General features: G+C 43.3%; 2 protein-coding genes across 5 annotated transcripts in view; one reads left to right on the forward strand and one right to left on the reverse strand.

The window, feature by feature from the left end:
* The window catches only part of Stx8 (syntaxin 8), a 228,667-nt gene extending 220,717 nt beyond the window's left edge, over positions 1–7,950 (reverse strand). For 3 of the 4 annotated variants that reach the window (XM_076936582.1, XM_076936583.1, XM_076936581.1), the window contains exons 1-3: positions 7,816–7,950; positions 4,524–4,623; positions 745–839 (exon numbers count right to left, since the gene is read on the reverse strand). In XM_076936582.1, the coding sequence (XP_076792697.1) occupies positions 745–839; positions 4,524–4,623; positions 7,816–7,904 (284 nt within the window). In that variant the 5' untranslated portion in view covers positions 7,905–7,950. The remainder of the gene's footprint in view (positions 1–744; positions 840–4,523; positions 4,624–7,815) is intronic. The other variant, XM_034504309.2, reaches the window with a different exon arrangement.
* Positions 7,951–8,660: 710 nt separating this feature from the next.
* Positions 8,661–14,696, forward strand: part of Cfap52 (cilia and flagella associated protein 52) — a 40,977-nt gene continuing 34,941 nt past the window's right edge. The window contains exon 1 of the mRNA XM_034508106.2: positions 8,661–8,808. Coding sequence (XP_034363997.1) covers positions 8,739–8,808 — 70 coding nt within the window. The 5' untranslated portion in view covers positions 8,661–8,738. The remainder of the gene's footprint in view (positions 8,809–14,696) is intronic.

Here is a 14,696-nt window from a genome sequence, read left to right on the forward strand (position 1 = left end):
CCAGCTTGCCTTAATCAAGTCCCAACACACACTTTACCTGCAAAGCTCCCCAACTAGTAACATTTACCTGTGTCTCTGAAAGAAACAGTCAAGTCATACCTCACCAGCCTACGGCTGAAATTTTAAGAAGCAAAAAGGATGTGACTGGGCAGGAAGCAGAAGATTACAAGACATTCCAGAGGCTGAGAGGCTGCTCAGTTGGGGGAGCATTTGGCTAGCATGCATACAGTCCTGATTCCATCCCCAGCACCACACAAAACTGGGTATACTGGAGTATGCCTTTATCTGAGTTCTCAGGATGTGAGGGCAGAGGTTTGGCTACAAACTGAATTTGAGTCCAGCTTGGGCTATTGAGAAAAGGGGAAAAAAATGTTCTGCAAAGTCCAGCGGAGAACCACTGCTCAGAAGTGTCATGGAAGTCCTCTGGTTGGAGCAGCATCTAGCCATCCTCAAGGCAGTGACAGAGAGCAGTGTGCAGCTCTACAGAACACTGACAGAAAGCATTAGCTTCCTGCCTGACAAGGTTATACCCAAACAAATTCATTCCTTAGTTAGATCTTCCCTTGCTAGCATAGTCACTGTAACAGTGAGCAGACACTTAAGACTGAGTGTAAGATCATAGCAACAGTGTGGAACCCAAGTCCTCCTTGAGCTGTAGAAAAATCTGGATGGCCCAGATTCCTTCCTGTCTTAAGATTGTTTTTCCTCCCACTCCAGAAAAGGTGGAAATGTTTACATGGATACATCTGGCGTGTCGACACAGCTCTTAGCAGTAAGTCCTTCAAAAGGTCGATCTTTACCTTCAGATTCTTCAACAACGTTCTGATTGTCAAGGTAAGCTGCAAAGAGAAGGACACAGCCTGAGTCCACTGGGCCTGAGGTGTAGCATCTGCTAAGTTGTAAAGGCCTGGAAAAGAAGCTTAGCCTCCCAAGGACAGTCTCAGGGTTGCAAAGGTCTCAATGGCATCCTGGTCTAGCCATCCACCTGGAGCTTGTACCCATAGTGCACCTGCCCATAGCAACCTGGTACACATGGGAACACATATATTGAGTGGAAACTGTCAGCTTGCATTCGTACTCAGCTGGAAGTCTTCTACACGCTGGCTGTATTTTATCCAACCTTGAGCCATGCAGGAAATTGTGTTCCCCCAGTCCTTATTCAACAATAAAGCCCCATGGTTCCCTCAACCATGCTTCAGATGACAAGGTGTCAAGTCTCATTACCATCTTGACTGGTCTCTGAGCACTCTGGTGTATTTATAGCCCATGTGAACACTAGAGAGTACATGTTCTTTTTTCATGAAAGGAATGTTAACCATGCATGGCTCTTCTTCTACAACTATGAGAATTTTCTCCAATCATCCTAAAAACCCAGAGGACATGTCTGTTTGTGACTCTAAAGATGAAGAAAGGGGTGGGGACAGCCCCACTCTGACATTTGGAAATGTGAAGAACAAAAGGACCCACTTAATTGAAAACATATTGGGCCATGGATAAAATGAGAGGAATAATTAAAAAGCCAGAACACCACTGTTCGAACAGCTGCTTGCTAAAAGCAGCAGTTACTCAGGGCATGTTGGGGTGCGACTATAATCCCAGCTCTGGGGAGGTGAGAGGATCTCTAGGAATTCATGGTCCAGGCCAGCCAAGGCTACACAGTGAGACCCTTGCTCAACAAAACAACTACAAAGTAGCAGCTATATAACTCCGGGACAAGCAGGAGACACACACACCCTCTGATGAGCAAGGTAATAAGTGTCAAGCAACTATCCAAGATATCAGCAGGATGGAAAAGCCTAGTTTTGTTCTAATATCCCTGGAAGCCAAAAGAGCCACTTATTATGCTGATGTAGAGCTGAGGGGAAGAAGTTCTCCACTTATTTAAAGAGTAAAGAATAGAACAAGAGGTAGGAAACTCTAACCAGCTGGGGCAGTAGTTTATACTGTACCCTACTTGTAAGGCTTCTGCAGCAGACCACTTGAATCCTGAACTCAGGCCAGCCTGAGCAACAAAGACAGACACACACATACCCCAAACTCTATCAACACAAACACACACACATGCACGCATGTGCACACTCAAATAAATGTAATTTTCCAAATTTTAAAACAAGTCATAAAATAAAATGTCACCCAAAAAGAGAATAGCTCAGAAACTAACTGCACTGTGATGCCAAAGGGGATCATTTCTTAGTAAGATTTCTTACAATTTTATAAGAAAACAATCATTGATAATCAAGAGAAAACTTCCTTTGTTATAATAAAGCAGAAACTTCAGAATATAGAAAAAAGAAGCAAACCCAATTCATACTTTAGCTAACACAACCCCAGACAAAAGCACTGACTTAAATAACTGAAAAAAAAAAAAAACAAAACAAGCAAACAAACAAAAATCCCTGCATGCCAATCCCACTCAGGGATGACAAAATGCTAGTGAACTATTAACAAACTCAGAACTACATTAAAAAGGAGAAGATGCTACCATGAAGTACGGTTTAATCTTGCAAGGTAAGAATGGCTCAGCGGTAGAAAACCTAAAAAGAAAGCTCAGAGTGTCAAAGATTAAAAATAGAATAAACATATGATTAGCACAGTGTGGGGAAATTAAAAATAAAACAAAACAAAACCCCTAAGAATAGACACTACTGTCTGAATGGTATCATTTAACTATGATCTAGAAGTTCTTACTAAAGGAACAAGACTCATGAAATACGAAGGGCTCAAGGGAAATTAAAGTATTACTTGAAGATGGAGAATAATCCACTTGGGAAAGTTAAAGAGAATCAGCTCAGGGCTGGGGAGATGGCTCTGTCAGGAGAGTGCCTGCCATGCAAACATGATGACCTGAGTTTGAATCCCAAGCACTCATGTAAAAAGGCAAGGCATGCTGATAATCCCAGCACAGGGGAAGTGGGGACAGGAGCATCTCTGGGGCTCACCAGACATCTAATCTACCCAAATTGGTAAATTCCAAGTTCAAGAAGAGATGCTGTCTCAAAACAAAACAGACAAACAAACAAAAAAACCCACAAACAATAACAAAACCAGCAATCAAGAAAGCACCCATCCTTAACCTCTGGCCTTCACATGGAGACACACACACATGTATACATACACACAAAAAATCAATTCTGTACAGTGATCAAGCCAGGTACAGTGGCTCAGACCTACCATGCCAGCACTTGGAAGGTGGAGGTAGGAGGAGCCCAAGGCCAGCCTGAAGTACAGAGGGACAACCTGAGTGTATGAGATCCTGTCTCAAATTTAATTAATTAATGAAAAAAAATCAACAAAATCTAAAAAAGCATACATAGATTAGTACCCGGCACACAGTAACTATACAGTAAGTGCTGCTATTAGAATGGATCAAAAGGAAGCACTAAGCACTGTTAAAAACTTAAGACCCCTACTTACTCCACAAATCCACTCCCTGTCTATAGAAAATCTATTTGGAATCTTGTTATTGATAATTAAGATACAGTGCAAATTGTTTTTTTTAGTGACATTTCATAAAATTACCTTGAAATGACAAACATCTGTAATCTTAGAGCGCAGGAGAAGAGATCATGGTGTAAGACTAGGCTGGACTACACTGCAATTCCAAGCCACTCTGGGCTACATATCGAGACCCTGACTCAAAAATAAACAAAAACAAACAAACAAATAAAATTACCCTGAAGGGGAAAATGAGAATGAAAATAAGACAAATGATTATCTATGCAAAATAAAGAGGAATGCAGATCAAATTGTGCGCGTGATCGAGTGTTGCATTTATTTCTTTAGTTTGTTGCTTCATCTGTTTGTTGTTGAGGTAAGATCTCCCTGTGTACCCCAGACAATTGGATAAGGAGTTATAAACAAAACACACGGGGCTGAGAGACAGCTCGGGAAAGTGCTTGCTGTACAAGTATGGGCATCTGTGTTGCATCCCCAGCAGGCCACACAGGATCCTAAAAGTCAGTCAGGGCAGCCTGCGTTTCTAACCCCAGCACTGGAGGGGCTGGGGGAGGGTTGTACAACAGAATACCGGAAGATCCCAGGAGCTGACTGGCCAGTCTGACTAAGTTGGTAAGCTCCAGCTTCAATGGCAGACCCAGCCTCAAAAAGACAAGGTGGAAAGTGACAAAGACAAAACAACCAATGTCAACAACCTCTGGCCTCCACATGCGCACATGCACACATGAGCACACAAACCCAAGGGTATGGTGCCAGCAGCTGCCAACAGTGTGAACCCTATGGCATGTGACGCCAGACATACTAGCAAAAGTATGAACAACTGCAGCTGTATAAAGTCAGTGAATAAAATACAGAGGATTTTATATCTTGAAGGAGTGGTCATAATTTACTGAATGGCAAAAAATGTAAAATTCGATACAACATATGAGAATACATTTCAAAGATTTCAAAGATTTACACACACACACACACACACACACACACACACACACACAGAGCACGCCCCAGATCTAGCAATGCTTTCAGACATCAGAGCTTAGCAGCAGGCTGACTCTTCCATGTATTACCTTAGGTGTCTTCTCACCTCTTCTTTCACACTGATTTCGTTCTTGAATCTTCTCGGCGATTTCTTGGGCAATCTGACACGTAGAATCGTAGGTGGAGAACCTGCATCAAAGTCAAAGTCATGTTAAAGTTCCTTAAAAGAGTGCTGACCTAGCTGTGGTGTTGCTGCCTTTAATCCTAGCACTGCAAAGGCAGAAGCAGGAGGATCTCTGTGAGTTCAAGGCCAGCCTGATCCAAGGGAACACAGTGACAAGAAGATGCTGTTTCAGGGCAGGAGACACAGAGGGCAAGATGAGAAGTGACATGCAAAAGCGTGCTGCAGGGACAGCAGAAACTGTGTATCTGCAGCAAAAACGCTCTAGCTGACAAGGGAGCCTGGCAGACTCCTAACCCTGCCACAGTTCTCTCAGAACACTGACCGGCTTTCCACTTGCCATTCAACAGTGTTGGGCTTGGAAAGATTCAAATGAGGAGCTAATTGAGGGTCTGGCTCAGTGGTTAAGAGCACTGTTATTCTTCCTGAGGACCTGGATTCAATTCTCAGATCCCACATGGCAGTTCAGAATTGTCTCATACCCTCTTCTAGCCTCTGTAAGTTACCAGGCAAACACATGATGCACAGACATGCATTCGGGCACCCACACCCTTAAAATAAAAATAAATATCTTAAAAAAAAAAAAAAATTCAGAGATGGAGAGATGGCTCAGAGGTTAAGGCTGTTCTTCTAGAGGTCCTAAATCCAATTCCCAGCAACCACATGGTGGCTCATCACCATCTGTAATTCTGGTATGTCTGAAGAGAGTGACAGTGTACTCACATACATAAAATAAATTAAGAAATCTCCAAAAGAAAAAGATTCAAGTCAACATCCAATAGCACCCAGAGTTTTCCTTATCACAGCGTTTTCAACTCCTGTCTCCTCTCTCACACCAGGCGGCTCCTAAGAATCGGGGATGCCGATTTTCCAGGACTGCCCATTGCAAAATACTGAAAACTGCTGTTTGCCCTGATGTCCCAGTTTTACCCATTAGAAGAAAATAACTAGCTTATTTTTCTAATATTCCAGCACTGGAAGTAGTACCCTATAACCTCAGCTACTTGAGGCTGAGACAAGAGAATTGTAACTTCAACGTCAGGCGGCTGGAAGCACCTTGGGAAAAAAATTAGTGATCAGTCTCAAACTTTTAAAAAGGAGGGGAGGTTGTGACTAAGGGCATAGATCAACGGGGAAGCATTTATCTAGCTTGTGTAAGGCACTAGGCGCAGTCACCAAAGTGTCTAGCCTGGGCTGAGGATGTGGCTCCAGGTCTTATACAGAGAACTTTGTGTTGTGAACTCCACAAGCACTTCAGAGGCAGTGTCACCCTCTGAGCCTAGACACACATATACATCAATATGAATCATTCAGTATAATCTGGTATATGTGTGCATGAAAAAGAGCAGGTGGTTTTTTAAAAAATCACAATAAAAATACAGCAGAGTAATAAGGAAAACGGTCCTAGCCCCAGATCCCACATCACCATCATCTATGAAGACAGGAGCTTCAGTCCGGCTGTGACAGCACATCAGACATATAAAACCCATAACAAAAGCCTGTCGATGAGGAACGGGACCTAACTTAAGTACCTCTAGAGCCAGGGAAGGGAGAGACTGGTGACTGATGAAAGAGGCACTCGGATGGGCTGGGCCACAAGAAGCTACTTTGGGCCGACTTGTAAAAAAGACTAAAGCAGATTTCCCTACGGGAAGGAGGAGCAAAGTCTAAACACTGTGGAAGGCACATGGCATAAGCAAAGACGAAAGAAGAAAGCATGCCTGACATGTTCTGCCACGTGGTGGTCCTGGAATGAAGAGACAGTTTAAGCAGGACAGATGAGCAGAAGTCAGTTCCCTGCAAAGTGTGGCACAGGAGTCTAATGAAATCAGACTTACAGGAGAATTTTCCCCAAGACACTGTTAAGTCTTAATTGTTTGTCTCAGTGACTTTCTCATTTGACAGCTGAAAGCTTTGTCTTGTCTTGTTGGGGACCAAACCCAGGGTCTTCCATCTGGTAAACAATCGTTCTACCACTGAGCTACAATTTGAAATAAGTTGTGTGCATTCAGATGATGCGCTGATATGCATTAAAAATCATGGCTTTAAGACTACTTAACATGGAGAAATGCTTCCCGTTTTGTAAAATACAAGAAGGATATAGATTCAAACAATAAATGCACTGAAAAAAGTGAGTACTGATTGTTTCCAAGTGATAAAGACCCTTTTTTTTTTTCTTCAGATATTCAGTAGTCTCCAAATTTTCTACCAGGGGTGTATACAATTGTTAAAACTTTATGGGAAAATTTGGCACTTGGCTGGGCATGGTGGCAGAGGCCTGTAATGTCACCACTTTGGAGACTGAAGCAAAAGAATCAGGAATTCAAGATCAACCTGGGCTCCCTGTGACACTGAAAAACAACAAACAATTCATCAACTGACCCAAATAGTCTAGATCCCAGGTAACTCTAATTCTGACCTTGGGATCCATTCTCTTAATATTCAAAATTGTCTGCCATCAAACAACTATAAATTGTACCAGAAACACCAACGTAAGGCATATTCTCCAACACAAATTTTATAGAAATGCAGTGTTGTAAATTATTAATCAGGAAGGTCAGGACTTTATAGCAGTTTGTTCCTTGTATAAAGATATTTTTTGATCATTTTCTCCTTGGGGCTTCTTTGCTGAATAAATGGTCTTTATCAGGTGCTTTCTGCACTACTTCTTGCCGACATAAGTCTTCATGCTACTGATGCCGGAAAGGGTAAATGTCTTATCACAAGTCGTACAAGTTTTCTGTGAAGAGCCTATAACACTCGTGCCCAACTAGCTACTAACTAGATGGTGACCATGGAGTGTGAACTTCAGTTTATTCCCTTTCTGGGGATTAATGGGTGAAGGGATAACCCACCAAAAGGTTATTTTGACCTCACTTTACAGGAGCCCGGGGAAGTCTACGCATGCAGTCTGCCACAAGCAGGATGGGCGAGAAGCCCCAGAAAAGGGGGGTAAATGCTCGAACGCTCAAGTCCCTGTTCCCCCCAGGTAATAGTCTGCCTTAGGACCACAGAGTTAGCACCGAGTAGGCAGTACGTAGCTGAGTCCCCTCAACAGGGGGAGGATCCTCGCCCGATCCTCATCTCTAAGGCCGCCAGCCTCAAGCTCAACGATGGCCAGGGTCTCTGCCAGTCCCTAGAGGCCAGTTCTATCCCCCAAGTTAAGCCCCCAAACACTGCTGCCACCACCGGCAACTCACCAGGGGTCCGGGGCCATGGTGCAGTCTCCGCCCGCAGCTGGGACACTTCCTGCTCTTAGCAGCTGACTACGGCGGCCCGCGCGGCTCATTCCCCGCAGTTCGGAGGGTGCGCGACCCGAGCCCAGAGTTTGCAAAGTGAAAGCTGTTTTATTGACCTCAGAACAACGCCCCCACCACGCAAAGCGCACCCCTGGGAGAAAATGGGTTGCAAGAATCGATTTTTGTTAATTCACATGAATTGCTGGACTCAAGGAAAATGATTAAATTGTTGAGCAGAATCAAAACATTTTCCCAGGGGATGGAAGCACTTCAACCTCGGTTCTCTGCACTTTTTTTTTTTTTTTTTTAAATTCAAAAACAGCAAAACAAGCCTGATGTGATAGCTCAAGCCTGGCATCCCAGCCCTTAAATGGCTGAGGCAGGAAAAATGCATACAGCAACATGCATACATGCATACATATATGCATATATACATACATAAAAATAGTTACATACTGAACTAAAACGTTTTTAGTGATCTTTTTAAATTTCTTTTACATGGAAGTACCAATTCCATGGTTTTTTAAATTAACAACCTATTTATCAGAGGCAATTCTCTGTGCTCAATTATTCTGTGTTCAATTTTCTTTAATAATCATGAGGGGCTTAATTTTGTAGTTTAAAAAAGTCAGAGACCTGTACACGAGACGAGGAAATTTACCTTGCGCACTTAGCGTCAACCTACCACCTACATTTCCAGAATGAATAAAATACATAATAAGGAAGTCCTTCCAACATTTGCAAGAGGGGAAATCAACTCAAACTCAGTGGGCTGGGTTTCTGCTCCGGCGTGAACCTACCACGCATGCGTACTCCAGTTACCATAACGACCAAGAGACGCTGCACCCTGGAGTTGAAGAATCAATGAGCTGAAATTCTCCAGGATGGAAGAACAAGTTTTACCCGAGAACGACGTAGGCGAACTGGAGCTTGAGGCTGTGATCGGCTTCAATGGTAAGGCCTAAAGCAATCGTGATTTGGTACCTCAGGGACAGTGAGACGCTGACCTGGTAGCGCCTGAGAGGCAGTGGGGATAGTGGCAAGAGTGTGGCCAGGCACCACCAGCCCCAGGATGGTGAAGGATTTTGGCCTCATTCCTGAGCCTCAGGAATTGGCATGGGTGTAACAGCTCAGATAAAGTTCCATATCCAGAGACCAAATGAGCCCAACTCGGTAGGAGTGTGAGTAAGGAGATTTCTCTCTCTCTCTCTCTCTCTCTCTCTCTCTCTCTCTCTCTCTCTCTCTCTCTCTCTCTCTCTCTCAATCTCTCAAAGTAAGACCCCTCGAAGGTTTAAGACCAGGATGTGAGGGAAGTAGGACATTATGGGAGAAACCTTGTTAATTCTGGAGGGGCCTTCCTGCTGTGCTCACACTTTACTTGTCACTGTCACTGTAAACATTGAGAGGAAAATGCTGTGACTGGGGACAGTCGTGTTTGGGGTGTTACAAAAAGGCAAGAAATTAAATTTTAGGGGAAAAATCAACTTTTTTTAAAACGGAATGTTGTAATGCCTGAAAGCTTTACGGTAGTAAGGTGCAGACCGATTACTGAGTAAAGGGCCTTAGCTCCTGAGTCTTCGTTGTACTATGCCGTTCTAATTGAAAGCCAGCGTCTTCTGTATCTGAGCCACCACTGTCTTCACAAATGAACAAATATTACTGAAAAGTGACCCCTAGTGAACTGCAAAAAAATATTATAGTGAGCCAGTCAGTGCAAAGACACACATAGTGCGAAGACACACAAGATCTGTAATTGATTTTTTTAAAGTAATTTATTGTATGTGCATTAGGTTTTTTTGCCCTGCCATGCCAGTGCTGGGAATTGAACCCTGGTCCTTTGGAAGAACAGCCCATGCTCTTAGCCACTGAGCCATCTCTCTAACCCATAACTGAATTCTTGCTAACATAGTAAGGAGACAATCGGAAAAGGGTATCAAAGTTTGGAAGGAAAGTTGCTTCTTTTTTTTTTTTTTTTAATTATTTTTTTTAACTCTGTATGAATGTTTTGCTTGCAGTACATGTCTGTAAACCAGTGGCCAAGGAGGCCAGAAAAGAGCATCAGATCCGCTGGGACTAGAGTTATAGACAGGTGTGAGTCCCATGTGAGTGGTAGGAATCAACGCTGGGTCCTTTGGGAAAGAAGCCAGTATCCTTAACTGCTGAGCCAACCCTCCGGCTCCTTATTTTAGTTTTAATTATGCTTATGGTAGAGGAATGGACATGTAAGTGCAGGTACCCATGAAGACCAGAAGAGGGCACCAGATCTGGCTGCAGTGGCCTTACAGGATGTGTGTCCTGGGAAGTGAGTTCAGGTCCTCTGCCAGAGTAGTGTACACTCTTGCTGAGACTTCTCCTGAGTGCCAGGGAAAAAGTATTTATTGCAGATTTGAAAGAAGCCAAGAAAAGACTGATTTTTTTTTCTTGTGAAAAGACTCCTTTTGAATTTAAATAGTCTTTAACCAGGAGCTAAGGACTGGCGTGCAGATCATTGCAAGAAGCCAGAAGAGGGAGGAAACCTGGGAAATGGAGCGTGAAGCTTCAGGACTGGAAGAACAAGGGGTGGGGAGGAGTCAGAGGCCTTAAACGCCAGGTAATGGAGCTTAGAGCTTCCATGGAATTAATCAAACGTTGAAATTAAGCCAGGCATAGTGATACATGCCTTTGATCCCAGCACTTGGGAGGCAGAGGCAGTAAGATCTGAGTTCAAGGTCAACTTAGTCTATATACTGAGTTCTAGGACAGCCAAAGCAAACAAACAACAACAACAAAAAAAAGTTGAAAGCAAAATTAGAACTCATGGTAACTGTTGTGTTATTAAACTTAAATTTGAAAACGGTGATGCATATATGTAACTGTACTAGGTATTGTACCCCAATGTGAACTTATTATATAAACAAACTAAATATAATTGCGTCAGATATGAAAATAATTGTGTCAGATATGAAAACATCAGGCTGCTGCTATGCGAGTTTGGTCACAATCTACTGATTTTCCATTATATCCAGAGCTCTTATAAGTTAAAAACAGCAATAACAACAGATCGGTCAGGAATCTGCTGGCCAGATTTGTCCCACTGTGTGTTTTGTAAATAAAGTTCTATTGGGACTCAGCCTTGTCTTTTGTTTAGGTGCTGTCCAGGGCTATTTTCACACTACACTAGCAGAGATGACAGGCTGCAACATCAACCATATGGTTCAAAGAGTCTAAAATAAACCATATGGTTTATTTTCTGGATCTCTATAAAGAGCTAAACTCCTGAAAAAGATAGTGGCAATAATAACAATATTAATAATAATAAATAAAAATTGCTATTTGGTAAAAGCCCAAAAGTGTTATTCAAACAGTGACATCACTTTTTATTTCTCAAATAGGCAAAGGCCATATGTGTGTGTGTGTGTATGTTGAGATATAGTTATATATATATTGTTATATATATTATGTCAGATGATAAGAATAAGGCATTTTTCATCTGAATACAGACCTTTAGGATAGAGAGTTGGCTTCATTGATAAAGTGTCTATGGTGCCACCATGAGGACCCGGAGTTTGAGTCTTCAGCAGTCAAGTAAAAAGCTGGGCATGCTGGTGTGTATCTGTAACCCCAGGACTGGAGGGCTGAGGTAGGAGACAGGCAGATCCTCAGAGTCAGCCTAACCAACCAATGTGTCTGAGAGCCCCTATCTCAAAAAATAAGGTAAAGGGCCATAGAAGATATCCAACATCATCCTCAGACCTACACACACACACACACACACACACACACACACACACACAGCCCACTTCTCTTCTTGAGGGAGGGAAGCACTGTGGCTATCAAATGCTGCCTTGTCTCCACAGCATTGTGATCATGGGAGCCTGGGTCCTGTGTCATCTGGCCTGGCTTTCTCATTACCACTGCCCACTTATCAAGTAGATTTCCTATGCTGCCTATCAATCCTGTGTTCCTTTCTTGAGATTATTTTTCTGCTATATTTAGCCAGAGTTGACTCTTTTTGTTTGCAGCTAAGACGTAACTAAAGACATGCATACCTGTCTTACTTTTCTATTGCTGTGAAGAGATGCTATGAACACAACAACTTATATAAGAACACATTTACCTGGGGCCTTGCTTACAGTGTCAGAGGGTGAGTCCTGAAGCTGAGAATTTATATCTTATCCACTGGCAATAGGCAGAGAGAGAGAAAGAGAGAGAGAAGGAGAGAGGGAGAGAGAGAGAGAAGGAGAGAGGGAGAGAGAGAGGGAGAAAGAGGGGAAGGGAGGGAGAGAGGGAGAGAGAGGGGAAGGGAGGGAGAAAGGGGGAGAGAGGGAGAGGGGAAGAGGGAGAGAGGGGGGAGAGAGAAGGGGAGGGAGAGAGGGAGAGAGGGAGAAGGAGTGGGGGAAGAGAGGGAGAGAGAGGGAGAGAGAGAGGGAGGGAGAGGAAGAGAGGGAGAGGGAAAAGAAGAGAGACTGCTCAGTGATACATCTTCAACAAGGCCAACCTCTTGAATGTTCTCAAACTGTCCCACTAACTAGAGACCAAGCATTCTAACATATGAGCCTGTGCAGGCCATTCCCATTCAAACCCCCACATTCCACTCTTTAGCCCCAATAGACTTGGTAGCCATATCATAATGCAAATGCATTTCGTGTAACTCCCAAAGTCTCCAGAGTCTTTCACAGTCTCAATACTGTTTAAAAGTCCAAAGTCTCTTCTGAGTCTCCAGGCAATTTCTTAACTGTAACCCCCCAGTAGAATCAAAAGCAAACTGCATACGCCAACATACAATAACACAGAATATACATTACCATCCCAAACCTCAGGAAAGAGTGGCATGGAGAGGAAAAAAAAACAAAGGGAGACCAAAACCCAGCAGGGCAAACTGCAACTTCTGTAAGTCTATGTTTGCTGTCAAAGGACTTAGTGGCTCCCAACCTTCTCAATGCTGTGATCCTTTAATACAGTCTTCATGTTGTAGTGATCCCTCAACCATAAAATTATTTTGTTGCTACTTCATAACTATAATTTCTCTACTGTTATGAATTATAATGTAAATATCTGTGTTTTCCCATGGTCTTAGTGATGACCCCCAAACTCGGGAGACCCTTACTCAAGTCTCGGGAAGTCATGACCACCCAAAAAATCACAAGACACCGTACCTGGATGCAATCAGCAGAGGTTTATTAGGGAGAGTTGGCCAGCCAAGGTCAATTCGTATGCTCACGAAGGAGGTGATTGACCAAGACCGGCTGTTTGAGGGGCTTTTTAAAAGGGGGAAACCACAAACCAGGGAAGTGAGGAGGGGGTGAGGGCTTGCTAAGGAAATATAACATAAAAATAGCAGAGAATTCCAGAGGAACCCAACCTAAGTGAATCAGGGTCCTGTGGAAAACACTCTGTCTTCTCAAAAATGTGGTCTTGCCCAGTCACTTGTTCAACTATTTCTCAGTTGTTGCCCTGTCATAGTGGTTACTAGTTTCTCAGCTTCACCTAGATGACTTACATTTTTCTTTGTGGTCAGGAATGAGTCTTCCTGCTTTGGGCCTTCCCCACCCACAGGTGTGTTCTCTTCCCTGAGGCTTGAGGAATGTTAATTCAGCAAGTGTCCTCTGACTCAGGGATAATGTACTCCTCCTGGAATGTATCCTGGGGCAGTGAAGGCCTGAAATCTTACATTCAGTTCTGCTTTCTTGGAACTAGTGAGCCTGCATTCTTTTGCTCAGGTCTAGGGGTCATAAAAACTTTTTATATTTTTCATTCCTTTTAAAGAAAAGCCTGTATATATTTTATAAAATGGTCTTTATAATTTTTCACTCTACATCAGGTGACCTTGCGAAAGGGTCATTTGACAGCCCCTCCCCCCCAAGGTGTCTCAAGCCATGGGTTGAGAACCACTGGCTTAATTAGATGGCTTTTAGATCTCCAACTCCTTCCACCTTTGTTGGCTCAACAGCATATTCATTCATTCTCTCTCTCTCCCTCTCTCTCTCTCTCTCTCTCTCTCTCTCTCTCCCTCCCTCCCTCCCTCTTAGACTTGGTCCCTACTCTGGACTCTAACATCTTGGGGTCTCCAATGCAATCCAGGCATCACTTTCACAGCTAGCTTCACACTGAGGCCTCTCCAGGCCACCAGGAAGGGATACCCCTGCCACATCCCCAATCTCAGGGATTTCCTTAGCTGCCAGAAGATTCCAAAACTCTTTACTTCTGTATTCATCCCAACAAAGCCAGAACCAGGTGGCTAAAGTGGTTGGAAACTAGTCCCCTTCTTGCATCCATTTGCATATATTTTGACTTGTTGATGGTTTCCTTTTGGCTGATGCAAGATTAGCTGGGTAAGGCATTATCTGAAGCTCTTACTCCCTCTATCCCTTATTAACATCCTGCCTGTTTTTAAACTTCTCCTCCTCCTGAGCAAAAGACTTGGCTCCAACATTACTCTTCCTGGTGCTCTTTCTCTCCTCAAATGTACATCTTGTCATGACATCGTCAGTACTAAATTGTCTTGTTATCTCCTATGTCCGTTGACTTTAATCCAAAACTTGTGGATTTAGCCTCTGGAAGATTCTTAGAACAAGGGCAAAAATGAAGCAACATCTTTTTTTTTTTTTTTTTTCCAAAATATCACAAAAATGGTCTCTAGTCCATTCGATGACACTACTCACCTCTGAAACCTCCTGAGAGAGGTCTCCTCCATGGTCTACATTGCACTCAGCACTAGTCTTCCATGCTCCTCCTAGGATGGCCCATTCATCCCAACATACAACAATTCATCCTCTGCCCTAAGTCAAAGTCCTGAAGTCCACGCTTCACTAACAAGAAGCAAGGACAGGCCTGCTACAGCAATATGACCCTCTCTGATACTA

This window comes from Arvicanthis niloticus, chromosome 6, assembly GCF_011762505.2.
Source record: "Arvicanthis niloticus isolate mArvNil1 chromosome 6, mArvNil1.pat.X, whole genome shotgun sequence".
Taxonomy (NCBI): Eukaryota; Metazoa; Chordata; class Mammalia; order Rodentia; family Muridae; genus Arvicanthis; species Arvicanthis niloticus.